The sequence below is a fragment of the Papaver somniferum genome, unplaced genomic scaffold, assembly GCF_003573695.1.
Source record: "Papaver somniferum cultivar HN1 unplaced genomic scaffold, ASM357369v1 unplaced-scaffold_79, whole genome shotgun sequence".
NCBI lineage: Eukaryota > Viridiplantae > Streptophyta > Magnoliopsida > Ranunculales > Papaveraceae > Papaver > Papaver somniferum.
Genome location: NW_020650859.1, coordinates 674,902 through 702,308, shown reverse-complemented (window position 1 = coordinate 702,308; position 27,407 = coordinate 674,902). Strand labels below are relative to the sequence as shown.

Here is a 27,407-nt window from a genome sequence, read left to right as displayed (position 1 = left end):
ATTTCTTCCTCACATTGCACCACATGTGAAACGTACAAAGAAAATTGAGTGCATCCGGAAATGCCTTCTTAATACCATACATCAACGATGAATCTTGATCGGAAACGAACACTTTAGGAAGAGCACCCTCCCGGAAGATTAACTTCAATTGTTCTAACGCCGAAACATAACTCTCTTTCTTCTCATTTCTCAAGAAACAAAAAACCACCGTGAACGGTGCCTTTGTCGAAGTATACCCCACAATGTTCATCAACGACATCTCATATTTATTATTCTTGTACGTGTAATCCAATATAATTACTTGTGGGAAGCATATAGATAATTGGAGGCATTCCGGGTGGGCAAGGAAAATGTGTGTGACTTGACCGAACTCATCCAACTTCTTTTGACAAGCGTAGTTATTCTTCATCCCTAACCACATTACTTGTTGCATCACCATCCTACCTAGAAAATTGAGTCTTCTAATCTTTTTCCTTGCATTGTAAATAGTTTGCATAGTCGACTTGTTATTCTTGTTGTCCACCTTCAATTTGCTAAGAATCCTAGACGGTGACAAACGTACTCGTGTCATTTTATCCACTTCTAGCATCTCGTCGGTTTTGAGTCGCGCTACTTTCGCATGTCCATGAAGATCTTTGGGACGTGGGTGGTTATGACGACAATCCATATCATTATTCGTTATCCAATATTGATCTTCTTTTTTCAACGACTTATTCTTGAGGTTGAAAACGATCTTAAAAGGGCAATTTCTTTTCTTCGTCTTCATCCTATTCTTTCTCCCTGTCTTCCCAACGTATATAGTACCCTTTTTAACCTTGCTAGCGCCAGTTCCACTACGCTCACAAATCATTCCAAACCGATCCCATCGGCTTTGTTGTCCTTTAACTAGTACACAATTTATCTTCATCGCGTGTTCCTCAAGCCAATCCAGAACTTCGGGTTTACTTTTCCATCTCTATGTTCATTCCAAAGCAAGTAATTATTAAGAAAAACTTTGGAACATTCCAACAACATTAAGTTAAACAAAAGTTTCTTAGATACCAAATCATTTTGGAAGTGATCCTTGGTATCCTCGTGAATTATGTCTACTTGATCAGGTTGATCTTCCATGGGTACAATCTACAAAGAATATCACAAGGTTTAATACTAGAAAGTGAAAATAATATCAATGTTCGGCTCATACGATAATAATATTATATGCCGAACCATGAACGTTAAGAGGTTTCGGCTTATTCGATGTTCTCAATATGTGCCGAACTAGTAACAATTTTCAACCCAAAAATTGACAATTAATGTTCGTCTCATATGATAATCATATTATGTACCAAACCATAACATTTAGAGGTTTCGGCTTATACGATATTATCAATATGTGTCGAACCAGTAACAATATTTTAACCCAAATAATAAGAAATTGAGGTTCGGCTCATACGATTTTCGAAATATAATCCGAACTACTAATTATTTTTTTCCGAGCTATTCAGGAGGTTGTTCGGCTTACTATGAAACTTTTATATAAGCCGAACTAGTGTCTAGCAAAAGGGTTGGAATTGAAACTTATAGGGTCGGCGCATGCTGTAAACAGATTCAGTGAGCCGAACCGCTCATCAATCGGTTGTTCGGCTCATAGATGTGAGCCGAACATCAACCTGGTTCACCGAACCATGAAGTAAAAATCCAAACTTTTGATAATTTCTAGCTATATAAGTGAGATTGAGCATAAGATAGATGTGTACCTGTGTATCGGAACCATTGGGTTCCTCATCAATGTCTTCATCATCAGGATTTGGCTCATAAAAATCATCATCTTGAGTTTGAGTTATGGTAAAATTATTCTCATAATCTAAGAAATCAGCCAGTATTTTCCTAGGTTTTTTAAATGAATTATGACCCTCCTCATCCTCCATTGAACCAAGAATTTTCTCACTTTCTCCTTCTCTTTCTCTCCTTCTCAAAAAACTTTGATTTTTTCCCCCAAAAATTTTTCATCTAAACAACCTTTATAATTCTGAAAATTATCTTAATCACTAAACAAAATATTTAATCACTAATCAACATTACTAACACAAATACGTAAAGGGCAGATTTGCCATTTTAAAAAATTTGGGTTAAAGGGTTATCTGATTTTGCTATTTCATAACCCTTTTTGTCTTTATTCAGTATGCCTTGAAAGATTTTGGTATGCCCAAAATCATGGTTTAAAAATAGAGAGAAAACATAAGTCATCTAGGAACAAATTACCAAACTTAAGCCCAAAACTATAAGTCCAAGAAATATACTCACTATAACAAGCATCCAATATTCCTATAAGCAAAAACCAGACCCGTGCATCACACGGATGACAAACTAGTACATTTAGTTTTGGTCAACTTGGCCAACATCACATAGTTTTCACCTAATTATTGAAATCAATATTACTTTCGGTCAAACTCCCTGTATGTAGGTCTTGGTTTCATCTCATTTCTGATCCTGATTTCGCTAAATTGAATCTTGATCGTACTACTATAACCCAAATAAACAACTACAATGTCATGTTCAAAAGTTATGATTCTAACAATTTGCTAACAATAGGGCACGATTCATTATTGAACGAATATTCTAATGATAATGATTTCGTTAAAATGGATTTCCCCTGCGATTCTTTAAAGCGTATTGAGTTGTTGGGTTCGTGCAATGGCGTGGTTTACTTTTGGAGCGATAACTATGTTGGTAAATGCTACCATGGTTTTGGTTATGATTACGTGGCGGACGATTACAAGTTGGTAGAGATTGTTCGAAATGAGGATCATACTACTTCAGTGCAAGTCTATTCCTTAAAATCAAACTCATGGAAAAGCATTCAATCCATCCAATATGAGTTGCATAGTACTCGAACAACTATTCGAGTGTCGTCTGGGATGCTTTTCAATGGAGCTCTTCATTGGTTTGGGTGGTTACATAGAGAAGCATCCTCCACAATGATAATCTCAATGGATATCAACTAAGAAACATTCAAAGAAATGCAACTACCAACAACGTTATCAACGACTAACAGATACAACATAGATATGGGACTGTTGGAAGGGTATCTTTGTGTGCATGCATATGCTTATGGCAACGGTGCTTTTGAAGTATGGGTAATGATGGATTATGGAGTCCCAGAGTCTTGGACTAAACTTCATACCATTACGCTTGATGTTGCAGGGTTTCATTCCTGTTTTTATGTGTCGTCTTTTAAGAATGGTGAAATTTTGTTCAGGAATGTAGGAGGTCCGCTCATTTTATGTGATCTAAAATATGGAAATGCAAGAAAAACAAATATCAGTCGCTTATACGTTGGAACTGCGGTGAGTTATTTCGACAGCTTGGTTTCATTAAATTCTATTACCGGAAACTTGAAGAAGAGTACGACTAAGAAGAGAAACAGGTAAATATGCTATTGTGTAGCTTTTACAAATACATATTTGTGTAGATTTTGAGTGATCTCTCTTTCATTTATGCTTTGTTTATGTGGAAAATGGGCCATTTGTCCAAATATTTTTAAATCACGGTTCAAATGGACGAGTAAAAAATAATTTGGATGAAACGGCAAAAAAATGGCAAGGATGAAATTGGATTCATCCTAGTTTAAATTTAAAAAATAACAAGGATGAAACTGGATACATCCTGTGTATATTAAAAATAAGAAAAAATATTTGAAAATGGGCACGATGAAACTGGTTACATCCTGCCTATTTTTACATTTTTGTCCATTTAAACAGTATCAAAATCTAATTGTCCATTTCATCCACGAATTGTTGATTTTGGTCTTTTTAACCAGTTTTGTGTTGTTTATGATGTTAGAACCTTCAATACACCATTTAATGGAAGTGAATTTATTAATTCTGCATAATGTCTACGAATTACATCTTACTATTAGTATTTAGCAGAATAAGTTTGGATATGTTATTCATCGTAATGATGGACGGTTCAAATATTATGGTGACGCAGGAACGCCCGAGCATAGAGGAGAGTGAGAGAAGAGTAATGCATGCCATCATCTTGATATAGACGGTGTCACTGAAATGGCAAATATAATTGTTTTGGGTATGGTTAAATTTATGTTTAGTAGAGTTAATGTCTTATCATCTTGATATATATTCAGTATGAAGCTACTGGATATGTATTTTTCTAAAGCTTTTTATATAAGAAATGTCCCATACTATAAGTAAAATCTTAAAAGCACAGCTATTAACTCGATAAAAATAAAAATCCATTATGAATGAAAAATATCTAATATGGCTATTCTTTTATTTCTCCTCAATGCAAGATATCTAATATTTTTTCCACACATTTACGACCTTGGCAAATGTTTTAAACGAGGAGCCACCTTCGGCCAATGTGCTAGTCGCAACACTTTTGAGTTCACCCATCTTCCTCTTAACTTTCTTTCCTTCTTCACCTTCCATAAGTTCCTTCACAACCTTACAAATCTCATCACGTCCTATAATCCCATTTTCCATTGGTTTAGGCCTTAGAGCTACTTTCATGTTTTCTGTGAGCATAACCGCATTCATCGTCTGCTCTGCAAAGAGTGGCCATGCAATTAAGGGTACACCCTGCAAGATGCTTTCAAGGGTTGAGTTCCACCCACAATGGCTTAAAAACCCACCGGTTGATTTGTGACTAAGTATTTCAACTTGTGGTGCCCATGAAGAAACAACCATACCCGAATCTAGGGTTCTATCCAAAAACCCTTTTGGTAAGACTACAGAAGGATCCTCAACACTTTGGGCACTCAAGTAACATGTACTTGCAGCCTTGTCAATAGGAGCAGGACTTTTTAAGAACCACAAAAACCTTTGGTTACTCATTTCCAACCCTAAAGCCAATTCAGTTAGTTGCTCACCAGAGAGAGTTCCTCCGCTACCGAACGACACAAACAAAACAGAGCTGGGTGGTTGGTTATCTAAATACTTCAGACAACCTAACTCGTCAGATCCGCCATCGCGTACACCAGTTCTAGTAAGCGGTCCAATTGCATAAACCGGCGGATTATCCCATTGTTTCCCATTCAAAACCTCAATAGCACCATATTCAATTTCCTCAAAGCTATTAATGAAGATGCCCTTACCCAAATTTAACTTTTTCCAACACTGTAAAAAACTTGCATAAGCCTCTGTCTTCCTATCTTCAAATGGGTTCATAAGATCGGCCCCGCGGATCGGTACACAACCTGGAATCTGAATCAGGCCAGGTACATCTCTATACTCACAAGAGTAAGCCTGGTCCAGTTTGGGTGCATGGTAAATCGAAGACAAAAGCATAGCAGTTGATGAAATAAATATATAAGCATTATTGATGCTAAATTCATTAGCAATATCAATAGCACCTGTAGAGAAAAGATCAACAACCATACAGACGACTCTATGAGTTGAAGTAATGGTTCTAACCGAGTCAGAAACCGAAGGAAGAGACCGGTTCATAGTCGCAGTAATCCGAGTACCGATCTCAGTATCTTTAGAAAGGTCACTCAAATCAACAGGAGATAAAAAGATTGTATTGATATCACGTGGTAGAGAAATCAGAGCTTCAAATGGAGAATTAGTCTCTGTTGGAATAAGGAGTGTGGCTGAGAAACCATGATCAAGAACAAGGCGTTTGGCGAACTCGGTGATTGGTATGAGATGACCCATACCTGGACTCGGAATGATAATCACATGGGGTAGAAGATCAGTATGTTCTTCCATGGGTGAATATAAGAATTTGGCTTAAGAACAGAAGAATGAAGAAAAAGATCTTGATACGTGCGGTATCTTTTTACTTTGTTTTTGCTAAATCAAATAGTTTATTGGAGTACCTAGCTAGGTAATTCTGTAGCATGATAAACCTTGACAACAAGAAAAGGTTTCTTTACTGTCACAATTTTAACTCATGTTCAAATCATGAACCGTTTGACACCTCATGAATATCAACTTGATACCAAGCCAAAATTATCTCTGTAGTTTCCAAATCGTAATCATTCAAGTCCGAAACTGCAGACATCATTGTACAACTTCATGTTCACGAGATAATTCAGCAAATCCCTAAATTATTCGCAAAAGACAACACTCAGTTGTTCCAACACCTTACCAACTTCAGTTTGATTCAAGTTCAAAACGAACCTGAACTTTCCAAGGGTTTCAAAAGAAACCACTAAATATGGTTTTCAAAAGAAACCGCTAAATAGGGTTTAGTAGGAACCCACTTGGATAACTAATTTCATCACCGTGCCTTCAATGGATTTCCCCTACGAATCTTTAAGTCGAATTGAGTTGTTGGGTTCGTGCAATGGCGTGGTTTACTTCTGGAGCCATGAGATGCGTTTATATTTTCTGTGGAACCCCTCCACAAAGGAATGTAAGGAATTACCCAAATCAGGTACAACTGATAATTATCTAGGTAGATGCTACCATGGTTTTGGTTATGATTACGTGGCCGACGATTACAAGTTGGTAGAAGTTGTTCGAAATGAGGATAAGACTACTTCAGTGCAAGTCTATTCCTTCAAATCAGACTCATGGAAAAGTATTGAATCCATCCAATATGAGTTGTGTGGTACTCGAACAACTGATCGAGTGTCATCTGGGGTGCTTTTCAATGGAGCTCTTCATTGGTTAGGGTGGATACGTAAAGAAGCATCCTCCACAATGATAATCTCAATGGATATCAACGAAGAAACATTCACAGAAATGCAACTACCAACAACGCTATAAAAGACCGACAAATGTAATATAGATATAAACGACGAAGAGACATCCAGAGAAATGCAATGTTGGCGCAATGGGAAAGTGTGATGGGTTTATTGAAATGATTTAATTGAAAGAGGATTGGTTTAAATAAAGTGAGGCTTTGATCGATTAAGGAAATGAAAATGTTACAAGGGAATTTTGTGTAGCAACTTTGGATTACACTCTCTGTTTTACAAAGAGTCTTTGGCTCTTTCTATTAGCTCTCACTCTTACTACTTACTCACTCACTTGAGTTGTGGATTAATTTAAAATGGAACTATCCACTGCCTATTTATAAGCTTAGTACACCGACCAAGAGAACACTCTAGACACAGAGAACTCTAGAGCTAATTGACGGACTTAGAGAACGAAAATTCTAGAGAAGGAAAAATCTAGATGACCGACTGACTTAAGAAGATTCTAGAGATGGAATTCTCTAGTCCATGATCGATAGTCCTAGATAGTCCTGGGATCTACTTAGTGTAGATGATTTATCTTCTTTGACCATCCAAACATGGTTGACCATCATAAATTAACTATTAATTTTAACACACCCTCTTAATTTGTGATGTTAAGTTTTTCTCTGAAATGATTGAATTTATCCACGGTGACTGTTTTTGTGAAAATGTCCGGATTTTTTCCTTGTGTCGGACAGAATTGGAGCTCGATTTCTTTATTTTCTACTAATTCTCTGATGAAGTGGTGTCGTAGCTCTATGTGCTTCAACCTTCCGTGGAAGACTGGATTTTTTGTCATTGCAATTGTAGACATGTTGTCACAGTAGATAGTTGTCGGCTGCTTTTGCCTTTGTTGTAGGTCGGTCATTATTCTTCTCAACCATACTGCTTCACATGTTGCACTTGTTGATGTTATGTACTCTGCTTCGGCTGACGATAGTGCCACCGTACTTTGTTTTTTAGAACTGCAAGAGATAATTTTTGTTCCCATACAAAAAACATAGCCTGATGTGCTTTTTCGGTCTTCAATAGATCCTTCCCAATCGCTATCTGTGAAGCCAATTAAATCATTATCTTTTTCTCTTGTATACTTGATGCCAAAATATTTTGTTCCCTTGATATATGGAAGAATTCTTTTTGCGGCGGCATAATGTAACTTGCTTGGCTCGCTCATAAACCGAGAAACAATGTCGGTTGCATTGACGATGTCTTGCCTTGTATTTGGTAAGTAAATCAGTGAGCCGACTAGACTTCTGAATAAGGTTGGATCAACTTTTGTCGCTCCATCATTTTTTACCAATTTCTCATTGGTACCCATTGGAGTTGCAATTGGTTTGCAATCCATCATGTTGAACCTTTGCAGTAAGTCTTCTGCATATTTTTCTTGAGAAATGAATATTTCTTCTGGAGATTGTTTTACTTGAATCCCAAGAAAATATCGCATAAGTCCTAAGTCTGTCATCTCATATTCTTTCATCATTTCCTTCTTAAATTTTTCTGCCATCTCTTGTTTTGTGCTGGCGTAAATTAAATCATCAACATAGAGGCAGACAATTAGGAAATCCTACCTTGTTTTCTGATGTAGAGGGATGGCTCACTTGGACTTTTCTCAAATCCATTATCTCGGAAATACTTGTCGATTTTGCTGTTCCATGCACGCGGTGCTTGCTTCAGGCCATATAGTGCTTTGCGAAGACGATATACCATTTTTTCTTTTCCTTTTCGGATATACCCTTGAGGTTGTTCAACGTACATCTCTTCTTCAAGTTCTCCGTTTAGGAACGCCGACTTTACGTCCAATTGGTAGACTTTCATTTTGAGTTGAGGTGCTAGGGCTAACACCATCCGGATTGTTTCCATGCGAGCGACTGGGGTGAATGTCTCGTTGTAGTCAATTCCTAGTTGCTGGGAATATCCTTTTACAACTAGCCTTGCTTTGTGCTTTTGAATTGACCCATCTTCATTATATTTTTTCTTGTAGACCCATTTCAGACCAATTATTTCTTTGTCAATTGGATGATTAACAAGCTCCCATGTCTTATTTTTCTCGATTACTCGCATTTCTTCGTCCATGGCGTTTCTCCATTTTTCTTCTTTTGCCGCTTCCTCATATCTTTGAGGCTCTAGTGCTATAAATGCACAATTAGATATTTCATAAATATCTCTTAGGGAACGCACCTTTCTAGGTGGGGCACTTTCTTCCGATGAACTTGGACTTTGTTGTGTTGGACTAGGAGACCTCGGGCTTGCTGGTGGAGTACTTTCTTCCTGATGTGGCTGATCTGGCTCGTCTTCAATGAGTAGTGGTAACTCGTGGTTGTCTAGTTCATCATTCCAGTCCCATGATTTGAATTCATCAAAGATAACATCTCTTGAAATTACCAGTTCCTTTGTATCTGGCTTTATAAGTCTATAGGCTTTAGACTCTTCGCTGTATCCGATGAATATAAGATTTTCTCCTTTTTCATCGAACTTTTCTCTATGTTGGGATGGAATATGTGAGTATGCTACGCAACCAAAAATTCTGAAACAAGTTACCTCGGGCTTTTTCTTATGCCAAACTTCATATGGAGTCTTGTTGAGAACTGCCTTTGTTGGAGAACGGTTAAGGATGTAAACCGCCGTGTTGACTGTTTCTGCCCAGTAGCTATTGGGTAGCTTCCTTTCTTTTAGCATACTCCGAGCCATTTCCACGATCGTACGACTTTTCTTTTCCGCGACACCGTTTTGTTGTGGAGTGTATCGGACAATGAGCTCCTTTTTAATTCCATTTTCTTTGCAGTAGTTGATAAACTCTTTTGAAGTAAATTCTCCACCACGGTCTGTACGGAAGACTTTCAATTGATGGCCAATTTGCTTCTCTGGCAACGCCTTGAATTCTAGGAATTTAGTGAATGCCTCAGACTTTTTCTCGAGAATGTACACCCACATCATCCTGGTATAATCGTCCACGAATAAGAGAAAATATCTTCTGTTGTTGAGTGAAGTTGTTCTTGTCCGACCGCAGATATCCGCGTGCACCAACTCGAGGGGCCTTCTTGCTCTCCACAATGTCTTCGTAAATGGAAGTCTATGAAACTTCCCTAGAATACAACCTTCACATACTTTATCTCCACCGTCGATATTGGGAAGACCAATTACCATGCCTTTTGATTTCAGAACCTTTAAGGATCTATAGTTGAGATGCCCGTATCTCAAATGCCATAGCTTTCCTTCGTCAATATGGTTGGTACTCATTGCACAATTTTCAATTGATGGCATAGATAAGGGAAAGACAAAATTTCCTGACATTTTTACTTTTGCCATCAATTGCTTATTAATTTTATCATAAATTGTGCATTCCCCGTCTTCGAAATGTAGTGAGTACCCTTTTCTTATAAGTTGTCCAACACTTAATAAATTTTGAGCTAGGTCAGGAACATAAAGAACATCAAATATGTATCGAGTTTTACCTGACCTTGTACGTACTGATATGACTCCTCTTCCTTCAACATTCTGGAACTTTCCATCTCCAAGTTTGACTGGCGGAATCTCTTGTTCCTCCAATTTTGCGAAATATTCTTTGTTTCCTGTCATATGGCTGCTGCATCCGCTGTCGACGTACCATATACCTTGCGATTCTTGTTGCGAGGTGAGGCAGGAATAGAATACTTGATTTTGAAAATTGTTTTTCTCGGAATAGTTTGCTTCATTTATCCAACAATCTTTCTCCATGTGATTTAATTTATCACACTTGGTGCACTTATACTTGCAATCTTCAGTTACATGTCCAAACTTTTTGCAAACATTGCATCGGAAATTTGAGGAGTTATTTTTTCCTTACCTTTGATTGTTGTTTCTATAACCTCCTCTTCCTTTTCCACGTCCACGGTAGAAATTTCTGGGTCCTTGAGTTGACATCGACCCTTTCTCGTACTGGGAGTTGGATGACGATCCCCCTTTGGAGCTTTCTTTTCTGGCTTCTGTATTTTTCTTCTCATGGAAATTTATTTTTGATTGAAATGCCTGCTCCAATGGTTGCTCCGCGAACCTATTTATTCTTTTCTCGTGCGCCTCGAGTGAACCCATTAATTCGTGTACCGAGAGAGTCGATAAATTTTTGGACTCTTCAATGGCAGCGACGATGTGATCGAATTTGAACGGTAAGCTCCTTCAAATCTTTTCTACAACTCTTTTATTTTCTATGGTATCTCCATAACTACTAATTTGATTTACTATACCAGTAACTCTTGAAAAGAAATTCTGGATAGTTTCATTTTCTTTCATAAGTAGATTATCAAAATCTCGCCATAAGTTTTGTAGTTTAACGGAGATTACCATTTCTCATCCTTGGAATGCTACTTTGAGAATATTCCAGGCCTCCTTCGAAGTTTTCGCCACCGAAATTCGAGGAAAAATAATTTGCTTACCCCTTGTTGTAGAAATAGTAGTGCTTTAGCATCCTTCTTCTTGTTTTCCTTGTACTCCTTTTCCTCTGCATCCGTCCATGACGATAGAGCTTCTGCCGACTCGGGTACCTTATAACCATCTTCTACAAAATCCCATAAGTCTTGTGAAATGAATAATGTTTTCATTTGTAAACTCCAATAATCATAACTCTCACCATCAAAAATTGGAATTAGACTTTGGGCATAATTGAAACCTTGAATACTTTGGTTAATTGCCATGAGCAGAGTTTTAGGATTACTGGGTTAGGTTTGCTCTGATACCAAATTTGTTGGCGCAATGCGGAAGTGTGATGGGTTTATTGAAATGATTTAATTGAAAGAGGATTGGTTTAAGTAAAGTGAGGCTTTGATTGATTAAGGAAATGAAAATGTTACAAGGGAATTTTGTGTAGCAACTTTGGGTTACACTCTCTGTTTTACAAAGACTCTTTGGCTCTTTCTATTAGCTCTCACTCTTACTACTTATTCACTCACTTGAGTTGTGGATTAATTCAAAATGGAACTATGGACTGCCTATTTATAGGCTTAGTACACCGACCAAGAGAACACTCTAGACACAGGGAACTCTAGAGCTAATTGACGGACTTAGAGAACGAAAATTCCAGAGAAGGAAAAATCTAGATGACCGACTGACTTAAGAAGATTCTAGAGATGGAATTCTCTAGTCCATGCTCGATAGTCCTAGATAGTCCTGGGATCTACTTAGTGTAGATGATTTATCTTCTTTGACCTTCCAAACATGGTTGACCATCACAAATTAACTATTAATTTTAACATGCAACTATCAAATATAGGTATGGGTGTGTTGGAAGGGTATCTTTGTGTACATGCACTTGCTTATGGTAACAGTAGTTTTGAAGTATGGGTAATGCTGGATTATGGAGTCCCGGAGTCTTGGACTAAACTTCATACCATTACGCCTGATACTTGGTTCCCTTCCTGTTTTTATGTGACGTCTTTTGAGAATGGTGAAATTTTGTACAAGAAAGCAGGGGGTCGGCTCATTTTATGTGATCCAAAGTATAGAAATACTAGAAAAACATATTTCTATCGCTTGACCGTTGAAAGTGCAGTGAGTTATTTTGAAAGCTTGGTTTCATTAAACTCTACTAATAGTGCCGTGGGAAGAGGCAAAAAGAGAGAAATCACTAGAGACTTGAAGAAGAGTACCAACTAAGAAGAGAAACAGGTGAATATGCTATTTTAGTCCTGTTACCAATACATATTTGTGTAGTTATTTAGTGAACTCCTTTTCATTTATGCTTTGCTTCTGATGTTAGAACCTTGAATACACCATTTAATGGAAGTGAATTTAGTTTTGCATAATGTCTACGAAATACATCTTCCTGTCAGTATTTAGCAATATCAGTTTGGATATGGGTTATTCATCATAATGATAGACAGTTCAAATATTTATGGTGACGCAGGAACGTGCCCGAGCATAGAGGAGACTGAGAGATGAGTAATGCTGATATATTTTATGCGATCAGAACTGGATCAGGAGAATGCACGTGTTTAAGGGGAGACTGAGAGATGAGTAATGCTGTATTATCTCATTGAAATGGCATATTGAATTGTTTTGGGTATGGTTAAGTTATATATTCAATATGAATGCAACTGGATATGTAATTTCCTAAAGCTTTTTATACATGTTCGTGTTGGAAATTGGTAAGGGAGCTTCTATGATTATTCTCTTTTGATCTCTTCTTATTTGAATTCCGTTCTTTCTTTTTCTTATTCACTCACTTCTCTGTAACTTTTCTTTTTTCCAATAATCTTACTCTCTAATTACAAACTGGATAATTCAAGTGCCTAGGCAGTAATATGACCATATATATAATACTCTAGTAGTGATTAGAGTTCTCTAGAGTTGTTATTATCTAACTAGTTATACGTCGCGCGGAAAATATTTTCATCTCCGGTCATTTCATTTCTCTGTTTTTTTGATGTTTGGCAAGCATAAAACAGTTGTGCTGCTTCCTCCTTCTCTTCTTCATGATAGTTTGCTTGTAAATTCATTGGGTCAATTAATGGCCTACTCAGGGATATAGCTCGACATATATTTCAAGCTGAGACTCTGGTTGCCAATCAATCAGTGGCTAAAACTTGTAATGCTTATTGCACCTCAGTGCGGAGATAAAGGTTTAGTTCAAGAATGTCAGCCTGTTCTTAGGGATTTAATAATTGTGTAGCCCATAAAAGAAATAAAAAAATCCATTATTAAAATTTTGGGGTATGAATCGATAGTATCATATGGCTAGTTGTTTTCTTTCTCCTCCATGCTAGATATCTAATAATTTTTTCACGCATTTACGACCTCGGCAAATGTTTTGAAGGAGGAGCCACCTTCGGACAATGTCCTAGACGCAGCACTTCTGAGTTCACCCATCTTACTCTTAAGTTTCATTCCTTCTTCACCTTCCATAAGTTCCTTCACAACCTTACAAATCTCATCACGTCCTGTTATCCCATTTTCCATTGGTGTAGGCCTTAGAGCTACTTTCATGTTTTCTGTGAGCATAACCGCATTCATCGTCTGCTCTGCAAAGAGTGGCCATGCAATTAAGGGTACACCCTGCAAGATGCTTTCAAGGGTTGAGTTCCACCCACAATGGCTTAAAAACCCACCGTTTGATTTGTGACTAAGGATTTCAACTTGTGGTGCCCATGAAGAAACAACCAACCCCAAATTTCGGGTTCTTTCCAAGAACCCTTTTGGTAAGACTTCATAAGGATCCTCAACACTTTGAGTACTCAAGTAAGATGTACTTGCAGCCATGTCCCTAGGAGCAGGACTTTTCAAAAACCACAAAAACTTTTGTTCACTCATTTCCAACCCTATAGCCAATTCAGTCAGTTGCTCACCAGAGAGAGTTCCTCCGCTACCGAACGACACGAACAGAACAGATTCGGGTGGTTGATTATCTAACCATTTCAGATAACCCGACTCATCATATCCGCAGACACCCGTTCTAGTAAGCGGTCCAATTGCGTAAACCGGCGGATTATCCCATTGTTTCCCATTCAAAACCTCAATAGCATCATGTTCGTTTTCCTCAAAGCTATTAATGAAGATGCCCTTGCCCAAATTTAACTTTTTCCAATACTGCAAAAAACTTGCATAAGCCTCTGTCTTCCTGTCTTCAAATGGGTTCATAAGATCAACCCCGCGGATCGGTACACAACCTAGAATCTGAATCAGGCCAGGCACATCTCTATACTCACAAGAGTAAGCCTGGTCCAGTTTGGGTGCATTGTAAATTGAAGACAAAAGCATAGCAGTTGATGAAATAAATATATAAGAGTTGATATGAAATTCATCAGCAATACCGATAGCACCTGTAGAAAAAAGATCAACAACAAAAGAGACGACTTTAAGATTCGAAATAATGGTTCTAACCGAGTCAGAGACCGATCCGCAGTCGCAGTAATCCGAGTACCGATCTCAGTATCATCAGAAAGGTCACTTAAATCAACAGGAACTAAAAATATGGTATTGATAGCTCTTGGTAGAGAATCAAGAGATAGTTTTGTTGCTTCAACCGGAGAACTAGTCTCTGTTGAAAAAATGAGTGTGGCTGAAAACCCATGATCATGAACGAGGCTCAATAATTGGTATGAGATGACCCATACCTGGACTTGGCATGATAATCACATGTAGAAGATTAGTATGTTCTTCCATGGATGAATATAAGAATTTGGGCTTAAAAACAGAAGAAGAATGAAGATGGTGATGCATAAACTAGACCTATATATGAAGAATATTTCAAATTCTAGAAACTAACGATAGTACATTAATTGTAGTCTATATTTAGAAAAATGTATTAATTACATGACTTTGTAGAAACATGTAACCTGACTAGTGAACGTAAGTTAGGCCAAAATGAAAATATCAGTTGAGAAATAAAATGATTCTAAAAAACAGGTCCTACCGGGAGTCGAACCCAGGTCGCAGGATTCAAAGTCCTGAGTGCTAACCACTACACCATAGAACCATTTTGGTTTCGTTAGTCCTAAACTTTCTAAAGGGAATAAACATTTCCTTCTACCCAAACCGTCCTCACTTCGAGGAACACACGCTGCATACCAATGCCGGTATTGCATTTGTGTTTGTTTTTTATTTTCCTTGCTAGGCACCATGGAAATTAAATGGGCATAATATATGCCTCTCGTAAGGCGTTGCAATGTGCATGTTCGGGCGTTAGTCATGAGTGAAAACTGCATTATAACCGAAGAGTATACTAATAAATTTTTAGAATAAGAGAGAGTCTTAAGTAGCAGATTCACAAGGTACACAACCTGTCCCGAGCATCGTTGTGAAGGGGTATGTTTCCATGGCTATGAAGGAATAATGGACAAAGTGCTAAATGTTAGGGTACTAGACCTCTAACACAGGATTGTCAAGCAACAAACAAGTAAAAACCAGATAAAAACCTTTTTTTCTTTGGGGTGAGCAACCAATTACGAGAGCAAAGTATAAAAATAAACTGAGTTTTCTTCGATGTACTGAAATACAATCAGTTGCCGAGTATTTATAGCTCAAGAAACTTGGATAGCATGTAATAAGAGAAGTTTTAAACTAGGAAACTTAAAGTATACTTAACTAATAAAAGAAGTCTAATAAAACACGGAAGCTAAATAAAGAAGGAGGAGGTTTAAAGTAACATGGAGAAGTGTTGGTGTCGTAACATCCCACCATGCCTGAAAAATGGCTTGTCCTCAAGCCATAAAGTTTGGAAAATACATGAGTATCTTATCAACATCCTCGCAAGTGGCATCTTCCACAGTAAAATCTTTCCATTGAACTAACCATTGAGTACCAGCCTTATTTCCTTTCTTAAACATCTTCGATCCAAAGCATTAGCAGGTTCCCATTTGTGATAATCAATGATAGTAGGTAAGATAGTCTCAACATTAACAGAAAAGCCAAGCTTTAATTTTAGCTGTGAAACATGAAAGACTAGGTGACTACGGATTTCTACTGGAAATTGCAACTTATAAGCAACTTCTCCTATGCGTTCAATGACACGAAAAGGACCATAATACTTAGGAGAAAGCTTGTTGAATGGTTGGGCAACCGCTGATGACTGTTTATACGTCTGCAAACATAAAAATACCCAATTATGGATGTTGAAACTCCGTTCAGTGCGATGAGCATCAGCACAAGTCTTCATCCGAGTTTGTGCAGCTTGAATATGAAACTTAAGTATCTTCAATGTACGATCTCTAGCTCGTAGCAATATGTCAACATCATGCACAGTTGTAGAACCAGGAAGAAATCTAGAGATTGTTGGTGGAGTTGTACTATACACAGCTTGGCATGGAGACATATTAATCCTGGCTTTTTTGGGGGCCACTCAAAAGGATTTAAGGGCCATTGATTTATACCCATACAAGGAAACTAGATAAGGGACACTTTATAGGATTTTGAAGTTACTTTAATGCCCTTCATGAAAAAAAGAAAAAAACCAAAATCTGATTTCAGCTTTCTTCATTTCAACTCTTTTTCTTGAATTCATCGTCGTCGTCGTGAATCGTCAAATAAAAATATCGTCGATTCGTCAAAAATTTTCCTAAATCATGGGTAAGGGTAATGAACCCCAAGGAGCTAAAACTAAAAACTTTGCTCGCGGTATCGATTCAAATGTTGGAATTTTAGCAAGAAATAAAGAGATTGTTGTTGAAAATGACGAAAAACACGAAGAACGCGATGAATGCGAAGCCACGGATGTAGTTGGTGGTGCCGAATCAGATAGTCAAACACTCCGGCAACTTCAAATGACCGCAATTAGATAAAATTCTATCATTTTTTGGGTTTATGTCGCTTTAATTCGACGAATCGAAAATAAAAATATTAGGATTTTCTGTTTTTTCCCAAATTCGGGAGATATGCATGATTTTTAACTCCCGAATGTAGTCGTGATCTTCATTTATCAAGAAAATCAACAGTATTCGGGAGATAAGTTATAGATTAACTTCCGAATATTGTTGCTCGTATCTTCTTGTGAATAAAATAGATATAATCGGTAGGTTGAACACTTTTCTGACTTCCGAATATATTGCAAACATTCGGAGGTTTTTGCAAATGATATATCTTCCGAATACTACAATGCAAAACTAGAAAATTTTAAGTTTTTTGAAATTTCTGATTTTTGGGTCATCGTATATTCGGGAGTTGATATATATCACATATCTTCCGAATGTGAACATGATCAAAACCAACCATGCCATGGCTTTAGATGGTTCCACAGGCCGTTATAGAAGGTTAGCTTATACACATTCAGAGTTTTTTGCAAATGATATATCTTCCGAATACTACAATGCAAAACTAGAAAATTTTAGGTTTTTCGAAATTTCTGATTTTTTGGCCATTGTATATTGGGGAGTTGATGTATATCACATATCTTCCGAATGTGAACAGGATCCAAACCAACCATGCCATGTCTCTAGATGGTTCCACAGGCCGTTATAGAAGGTTAGCCTACACACATTCGGAGGTTTTTGCAAATGATATATCTTCCGAATGCTACAATGCAAAACTAGAAAATTTTAGGTTTTTCGAAATTTCTGATTTTTTGGCCATCGTATATTCGGGAGTTGATGTATATCACATATCTTCCGAATGTGAACAGGATCAAAACCAACCATTCCATGTCTCTAGATGGTTCCACAGGCCGTTATAGAAGGTTATCCTACACACATTCAGAGGTTTTTGCAAAAAAAAAAATCTTCCGAATACTACAATGCAAAACTAGAAAATTTTAGGTTTTTCAAAATTTCTGATTTTTGGGCCATCGTATATTCGGGAGTTGATGTATATCACATATCTTCCGAATGTGAACAGGTTCAAACCCAACCATGTCATGGCTCTAGATGGTTCCACAGGCCGTTATAGAAGGTTAGCCTACACACATTCAGATATATTTGCAAAAGATATATCTTCCGAATACTACAATGCAAAACTAGAAAATTTTAGATTTTTCGAAATATCTGATTTTTAGGCCATAGTATATTCGGGGATTTATGTATATTACATATCTTCCGAATGTAACAGGTTCAAAACCAACCATGCCATGACTCTAGGTGGTTCCAAATGCCGTTATAGAAGGTTTGCTGACACACATTCTGGTGTGCAGGTAAAAGTAACCTACAAACTAACCTGCAAGTATACAGGGAAGTTGAAGCAAGAAATAGTAAAAAGGGGTTTGTCCACAGGGACTCTATGGGCTTGGTTGCTTCTAATTTATTCCTCACTGATTTTAAGTGCCAGGACAGTAACAAGAGACTTAGAAAAGGTTTGTTGTTGTTTTTAGACAATTAGAGAAATTGGCAGCAAATAGCTGCAGTGTAACTTGAACACTAAACTCACAGCAAACGGTGGAGAAAGTAGCTAAGGGTATGAATGGTGAGAAAGTGAAGCTAAGGTCATCAAATCCACCTATTGGCTTGAGCTAACCAGTTTTAGTTATTCTTTAGAATTCTTGTTCTTAAGGAACAAAAGGTTGGGATTCTAGTCCTCCTAGTGTTCCAAGATTCCTTATACTAGTTTGCTAATCTTCTAAATTCACTCATACACCCCTAGCATTGGTTGTCTGTTTAAGGCACAACCAATCACAAGTGTAGTTGTTCACTTAGCACAACTAGCTAACCTATTGCACTCAAGCACACAAGCATTCCAATTCACAACTGAGCTGACTAGCATTTGCCTAATGGTTTCATTGAACCTTAGCTATGAGGTTTAGCTCATAACTAACATGTTACTAACAGCATACATCATACAGGATAATTGAATAATGACTTCAAATTTTAACTGAACTTCAATGACTGAATTTGAAATTGAAAGCAATTAAGTAATGCTATTTAAACTAAACTAACATGAAGTTATAAACTGAACTACAAAACTGACAGAGAAACAAACAACAAAGGAAGATGCACTGAATTTAACTTTAAATTGTAACTACATCAGGAACTAAAATCAACTGAACTTGGGAATCAATAAAACTCAAAACCACTACAGTGTTCACTGGCTAGTCCAGAGATGTCCTAATAACAACACCCAAAGCTTCAATTTATACATGCCAGCTAAAAAAATCAAAATCCCCAAAAATTAGGGTTTCACCAAAACGAAATTCACTCACCTAACTCTCTGATTTCATCTCAATAGTCTCGACCCATGCTTCCTTCTCTCCTTCTCCTGCTTTTCCCATGCTCTAATTGCAACTTTATTCCAATCTAATCTACCAATTTCACCTCTAGGGTTTCTGATATCGGTGAGGCGTGAAATTGATAGATTAGAAGGCTATAAAGTATGTGAAAGTGGTAGTAACGATGGGGTTTAGGGTTGGTAGGAGCCATGATGGCTTTGGTGGTGGATGTGGTGGTGGTTGAGGCAGAGGCAGGCGGAGCTGGTGGCGAGAATGGTTTCTGCAGAGGGAATGGGGGAGGAGATGGGGTGAGCTCGATGGTTTGGCAGAGGAGGCGTGTTTGGTTAGCTGGTATAGGTTCGGTCGCTAGGGTGTGAGGCGGGCGTATCGAGTTTGATGTTCTGTGATGCTGAGTCACTGGATGCGAAGCTGGTAGGTAGATCGGACGGTGATGTGAAGTGAATCTTGTGGCGACCGTCAGATTTTTTGATACAACGAAGTTAACGGCTCTAGATGGGGTTAGGTGTTGTAGTGTAAGGAGGAGATATCAAACTCTGATGCACAGCAAGGGAGCGACCGTTGGATTCAACTACCATCTAATCTCAAGGCTTGGAATTTCGGCGCTGTGGTGCTTGGCAGAGACTTCAGATTTTGATGCTTATGAAGGAGCGACCATCGGATGCGTCTGGGAACTGATCTGACGGCTGAGAACGGAGGCGCTTTTGTGTGTAGAAAATGAGGTTGTGCGCACCATTCTTCGCGGCTTCCTTGCGTAATTTCTCCCGGCTTTTCACTACTTTTATGCTCTTTTCGCTCCGCGACTCATCCGAACTTTATTTATTACCTAAAAATGCAAAAATTAATTAATAAAAATATTTATTCATGAAAACAATGACAATACAGAATATGGGATAAAATGTAGAATTAACGCATAAAAGATGAGTTAAAATGCCAACAAAAAGGGATAAATATATACAATATTTGGCACTCATCAAATACCCCCAAACCTGAATTTTACTTGTCCTCAAGTAAAACAAAACTAAGGAAATCCTAACTATACCACTGTCGCTGGTCTCTCGAATGCATTTAGCGTATGCACTAAGCCTTTTAAACCACTAAGTGTCCCTAGTGGACGAGTTGAAGTCTCGTGAAGGTTTGCTTAGAACGTACCTACAAAGTTCTAGGTCAAAATATAAGCTCATATTCCATCAAACGTGACATGTGCAAAACAGTTTAAGCTCACAGCAAAATGGAGATGTCAATCTAGCTATCGAAGGCACAATCCTAGCACTGATAACAAATAAGGACATGTGATAAGAGTGTAAAGTGTATCTACACATGTGTAAAGAAAGATCTGAAGTCATGACTACTAATCACCAAGAGATAGTTTCTCAGGCTAAGAACTGAGGTCGAAATCTAGCTAGCTGTCCGGACTTTACGAGAATTGTGAATGAGTTGGAGGTATTTCACAATTTCTCGCGTTGTACATCAATGGCATACACCCTCCTTGCTTATTACAACAAAACAACAAAAATAACTCTTTACATGACTCTTATTTACATTGACTACTCTCTTTTATTTTTGGGACAAGAGAGGATGGAATCGAACAAATACTTGATTTTTTTGGTATTTTTCTGATTTTTTTTTTTTTTTTTTTTTTTTTTTTTTGATGCAATTTTGATACATAACAATAAAGAAACAAAAGATTACATGACACTTTGCAAGAGGTAGCCCTTTTTGATGCACCCAGTTAAATTCGATGGTTGTCTTTCTTAATGTAACCTCCATCTTCTATCCCAACCAACCAAAGAACAAGCTAGTCCAGTTTCGTTCAGTATTCTAAAGTGATTGGCAATCGTGACTTCCTATCCAACACCTTGAAGATCGAGGCCATACATGTATTGGTAGATCGTGCGCGTGCAAATTTCTTATCACTATGTGAATTGTGCTAGAATCAGGGTGCCTAAATATCTAGACTAAGACTCCTAATAAAAATACATATTTGCACAAGAGTCAACATTTCAAGGTAAATGAGCTCCATTTTTATGATTTTTTTTCATTTTTTTATTTTATTTTATTTTATTTTATTTTTATTTTTTTTTGAATTTTTTCAATCTTTTTTCAAAAAGAAGGAGTTCGCTTTCAATTATAGCATATTATCGTGGCATCTACTCTATACCCCCAAACCTAAACTAAACATTGTCCTCAATGTTTCAAAACATGGAAAGAACAATATATGGAAAGGGACATGCTGAGTAGAGTAAAAGGAGAGAGAATACCCGATTTCGGCGAAAGCAGAATTAAAACTCCGTTATTTCAAGGCAAAAATCCATCATATTAGTGATGAGTGCTAAATAGTGCATTTTTATATATATTTTTGTTAGCATTTAACTCATCTTTTGTGCATTAATTCCACATTTTATCCCATATTCTGTATTTTCATTGTTTTCAAGAATAAATATTTTTCTTATTTAATTTTATATTTTTAGGTAATGAATAAAGTCTGGATGAATTGCGGAGCAAAAAGAGCAGAAAAGTGGTGAAAAGCCGGGAGGAATTACGCAAGGAAGCCGCGAAGAATGTTGTGCACAAGACCAAGAGGGTAGAAATGGGCTCAAGAAGGAAGGATTGTTCTCATAGAAGTTATGGGCCTGGCATACCCAAAGCCCAAAACCCTTTCTCAAACCCATTTCCATTACCCAAGCCCGTCTCGGATTTCAGCCGTCAGATTGAAGCCTCTCAGCATCCTACGGTCGCTCCATCGTAGCATATCAATCTCCGAAGCTCCTGCTCTACATCGCAACGCCGATCTCCATCTTGGGCCGTCCATTTTGTTGTATTCCTCCATCCGACGGTCGCTACCCATAGCCTCCCATCTCATCGTTGGATCCACCTACCATCTGAACATCCTACGGATCAGCTCACCAAACATCAACTCAGATAACTCCGCCTAACACCCTAGTGACCCAACCACTATACCCCAACCAAACGGACCCTTCTCCCATTCTCTCGAACCCATCTCCACCATCACCCCCCCCCCTTCTCTGCAGAACCACCTCCTGCCATGTCCACCACCTTACCCTGCCCCGTTCAACCACCACCAAATCCATCAACCACTATAACCCATCACTACCACCATCATTACCTATTTCCTCAACCATTTCAGCAACCTAATTCACTAATTTGTCACGCCTCTTCTCAGAAACCCTAGGCGTGTGAGATTAGTAAATTAGGTTGAGAAATAGCACGCAATTGGAGCAGCAGTTGGATGACAAGAAGCAATAGAAGCATGGGTCGAGCAGATTTTGGAAATCTGTAAGTCCAAATTTTTGTTATTTCAGAAAACCTAATTTTCTGGTTTTTGGGGATTCATCATTTGGGTTGTGTATTTTGATATAAAAAGGGTGCACTGTAACATTAAGAAAGGGAGGGAGGAGACCCAAGTTTAATTGCAGTAAGAATTTTCTCTATCAATTTTTTTCCTGTGTTCTGTATCAGTAGCTTTTCTCCATGTATAATAATCCTCTTAGTATCATGTTAGGTTCCCTAACTATGAACTAAACATCTTAACTGGGGCTAAGATGAAACCCTTAGCCTGAATGCTAACTTGTATGCTGATGTGCTGCTGTTTATGCCAAGACAATTGTGTAGGATGAATTTTTGTTGATGAACACATGTTGCTTTCACCTAGAATGTCAAGCATCCTAGGTAGTTAGAATTCCTCTATGTTTGTTCACTGACTCTACATTGCTTGTTATTGTGTTTGATTAGTTGTGCTTTAAACAGACAACTAATGCTTGCCTTGATTGAGTGATTGGAGGTAGTTTATCCATTCAAAGAAGATAAAGTAGTTCATTAGTTCACATGTTAGTATGGGCTGAGAGGTGAATTCTCAACCCCAGTTTCCACTCAACTAATTCCCACCATCCTTGTTACTGTTTACTGTTCAGAAATTTTTATCATCCTCTTTTGCTTGATTCACTTCAGTTCTCTGTGTAATTTGCTTCAGTCTTAATGATTGAATTAGTGTAATGATTTGCCTCAAATTCTGCTGCTCAGTTATTGTGAATGATTGGTTTTAATGATTTATGATTAGTTCTCAGAAATCAATGCTAGTTTTTAATGTTTAGTTAGTGGTTAATGATTAAGGGTAATGAGTCAGTTAATGTTAATGATTGGTAGTATGATGAATGCCTAAAGGAATAAAGACTGTGTTGAAATTGAGGTTCATCTGAAATCAATGCAGTAAAGATAATAACTGTTAGTGAGAAATTAATGCTGTTCTGTGACTTTCTGTTTGAAATAAATGTTAGTCTGATTATGATTGAGGAGTTAATGCTAGCTCAGTAATAAATGCTTATGGTTGTGAAGTTTATGCCTGTTCTGTAATAGTTGTTAGTGAAGAATAAATACTGCTTCTGTGTAATGATTGGGAAGTAATAACTGCTAATGATTAGTGCTGTTTAATGCTAATGATTGGTTCTGTCTAAATCTCACAATAAGAAAGATCAAATTTGCTCCCCCTTGTCCCTGTGGAACTGACCTGTGCTTGCCTTGTGTTGTTTGCCGACACTGTGCACTTGCAGTAGAATTTTTAGGACCATTCCTAGTCCCAACAATTAGCGGTCACAATGGAGGAGCACAAAATATACACAAAAGGAAATTTAACTAACACATTATCTACAAGAAAATTTGGTTTTTAATGGGATTGGACTTTTTGGAAAATTTTGGTTTTGTTGGGAAAAAGACAAATTTTGGTTTTGATGGGAAAATGAAAAATTTTGGTTTTTAGGGAAACATTTGAAAAACTGTTTGGTTATTTAGGGAAAGAGTGGACCAGCTTATTCCACATAGACTGGGTCCTCCAGGTCGGTTGTTTCAATGTCGGGTGGAAATGGCTCAAGGAATGGCTTTAATCTCTGTCCGTTGACTTTGAAAACGTTCTTGTTGGAGACATCCTCCAACTCTACAGCTCCATGAGGAAAAACTGTGCGTACTAGGTACGGACCCTTCCATCTGGAACGCAGTTTTCCTGGAAAAAGATGTAATCGGGAGTCATACAGCAAGACTCTCTGACCAGGAGTGAAGGATTTGCGCAGAATACGCTTATCATGAAACATCTTCATCTTCTGCTTGTACAGCTTGGCACTGTCATAAGCCTCATTTCTCAATTCTTCCAACTCGTTGAGTTGAAGTTTCCTTTGAATTCCAGCTTCATCAAGAGAAAAGTTCAGCTCTTTGATTGCCCAGTAGGCACGATGTTCTAATTCCACAGGTAGATGGCACGGCTTTCCATACACTAGACGATAGGGGGACATGCCAATTGGTGTCTTGTAAGCTGTTCTATAGGCCCATAAAGCATCATTCAATCTCAATGACCAATCTTTCCTGGACGGGTTGACCGTCTTCTCCAGAATGTGCTTGATTTCCCTATTAGACACTTCCACTTGTCCACTAGTCTGAGGGTGGTACGGAGTAGCAACCTTGTGAGTTATGCCATACTTGCGTACTAAAGACTCAAAGTACTTGTTACGAAAATGTGAACCGCCGTCACTGATGATAGCTCTAGGGGTACCAAAACGTGCAAATATGTTTCCTTTAGAAATGAAAGTACCACCTTGTGGTCATTTGTTCTGGTTGCTATGGCTTCTACCCACTTAGAAACGTAATCAACTGCGACTAGGATGTACAACTTGCTGTCAGACATGGGAAATGGACCCATGAAGTCTATCCCCCAAACATCAAAAATCTCCACAATCAAAATGGGGTTCAATGGCATCATGTTTCTCCTCGAAATGCTTCCTAGCTTTTGACAGCGTTCACAAGCAACACAATAATCATGGCAATCCTTGAACAATGATGGCCAATAGAATCCACACTGCAAGATCTTTGCAGCGGTTTTCTTGGCACTGAAATGGCCTCCACATGCTTGGTCATGACAGAAAGATATCACATCTTTCTGTTCAGTGTTGGGGACACATCTCCTAATGATTTGGTCTGGACAGTACTTAAACAAATATGGGTCATCCCAAAGGAAATGTTTGACTTCAGCCAGGAATTTAGAGCGGTCTTGTCTCGACCAACGTGAGGGCATCCTACCTGTAGCGAGGTAGTTAACAATATCAGCAAACCAAGGAAGGTCTGAGATAGACATCAGCTGTTCATCTGGGAATGATTCTCTAATCAGCTCACATTCATCAATAGACTCTAAAGTTAATCTAGACAAATGATCAGCAACCACATTCTCACAACCTTTCTTATCACGGATTTCGAGATCGAATTCCTGTAATAAGAGTATCCATCGAATAAGGCGAGCTTTAGCATCCTTCTTGGAAAGAAGATACTTCAAAGCCGCATGGTCTGTGTATATGATGATCTTAGACCCTATCAGATAAGATCTAAACTTGTCTAATGCGAAAACGACGGCAAGCAATTCCTTCTCGGTAGTTGAATAATTGAGTTGGGCATCATTAAGGGTTTTGCTAGCATAGTATATCACATATGGTAGTCTATCAACTCGCTGTCCTAAAACAGCACCAACAGCATAATCAGAGGCATCACACATCAGTTCGAACGGAAGCTTTCCAATCGGGTGGTCGGACTATAGGAGCGGTGGTTGAGAAGGGTTTTTAATTCCTCCCATGCCTTTACACAGGCAGCATCGAAATTGAAGGCAACATCTTTGAGAGAAGAAGACTGCACAGAGGTCTGGAAATTTTGCTGAAATCTTTGATGAATCGCCGGTAAAAACCAGCATGACCTGAAATGATCTGATCTCCTTCACAGAGCAAGGTTGTGGTAGAGTTGAATGAGATCAACTTTAGCTTATCCACTTCAATTCCTTTTTCTGAGATGATGTGTCCTAGAACTATTCCTGAATTCACCATAAAATGGCATTTTTCCCAATTTAGAACAAGGTTCTTTTCTTTACATCGGATATCACTAGGGAAAGATGCTTCAAACACTCGTCAAACGAAGAACCGAAAACAGCGAAATCATCCATAAGATCTCGAGAAAAACTATCTATCATGTCAGAAAAAATGCTCATCATGCAACGCTGAAAGTAGCAGGTGCATTACACAACCCGAAGGGCATACGTCTATAAGCAAACGTCCCAAATGGAACGTGAATGTAGTTTTTTCCTGATCTTCCGGAAGCAATGTGAATTTGGTTATAACCGGAAAAAGCCATCTAGAAAACAGTAGTGACTGTGTCCAGACACACGTTCTAGCATTTGGTCAATGAAAGGGAGCGGGAAGTGATCCTTCCTTGTTACTGTGTTCAACTTCCTGTAGTCGATGCATACTCGCCATCCTGTGATTGTACGAGTAGGGACTAATTCATTCTTGTCGTTCTGAACAACAGTAATGCCTGACTTCTTAGGCACAACTTGAATGGGACTAACCCATTTACTATCGGGAATTGGGTATATGATACCCGCATCAAGTAGTTTCAGGATCTCTCCTTTGACTACATCTCTCATGTTAGGGTTGAGTCTCCTTTGCATTTCCCTCGATGGTTTGGCATTCTCTTCAAGGTTAATGTGGTGCATGCAAATGGTGGGACTAATTCCCTTGAGATCTGAGATGGTCCATCCTAAGGCCTCTTTGTGTTCCTTAAGTACTTCTAAAAGCTTACTTTCCTGTTCCGTGTCTAAACATGATGAAATAATGACAGGTAAAGTATCAGAAGAACCTAGGAATGCGTACTTCAACGTACTTGGCAATGTTTTCAATTCTAGCTTGGGTGGCTCAACAATGGATGGAAGAGGCTTGGAATCAGAGAATAGGGGTTGTTCCACTTCATATTTCCTTTCAGTGACGTCCATTTGAGGCACAGATTCGAGCAGAGATAGGACGTCACTACAGTATGCATCATCATAGGAATCTGGGTTAAAGTTCTCCATACATGCTTGAAAGGGGTCGACGGATAGAATGTTAGTCAACGAATCTTGCATTAATCCTTCAATCATATTAACTTCATGCACATCATCATCATCAAGATTCACAGGTTGTTGACTAATATCGAACACATTCAATTCTACCGTCATGTTACCAAAAGACAGTTTTAACACTCCATTCCGACAATTAATGATCGCGTTGGACGTAGCCAAGAAAGGACGTCCTAAGA

At 38.2% G+C, this 27,407-nt stretch overlaps 2 protein-coding genes and 1 non-coding gene across 3 annotated transcripts; all 3 read right to left on the bottom strand.

The window, feature by feature from the left end:
- Positions 1-4,292: 4,292 nt before the first annotated feature.
- Positions 4,293-5,708, bottom strand: LOC113344579 (hydroquinone glucosyltransferase-like). Its single transcript, XM_026588526.1, has one exon. It carries the CDS (start codon positions 5,706-5,708, stop codon positions 4,293-4,295), a length of 1,416 nt encoding a protein of 471 aa, XP_026444311.1.
- A 7,727-nt stretch (positions 5,709-13,435) lies between these two features.
- On the bottom strand, positions 13,436-16,463 carry LOC113344578 (hydroquinone glucosyltransferase-like). The gene is made up of 3 exons (XM_026588525.1): positions 15,944-16,463; positions 14,574-14,690; positions 13,436-14,472 (listed from the first exon to the last, which is right to left on the bottom strand). The coding sequence occupies exons 1-3, from the start codon at positions 16,461-16,463 to the stop codon at positions 13,436-13,438; spliced, it is 1,674 nt and encodes a 557-aa protein (XP_026444310.1).
- Positions 15,057-15,128, bottom strand: TRNAQ-UUG. The gene has a single exon. It is a non-coding gene; the product is annotated as a tRNA-Gln (tRNA).
- Positions 16,464-27,407: the final 10,944 nt, after the last annotated feature.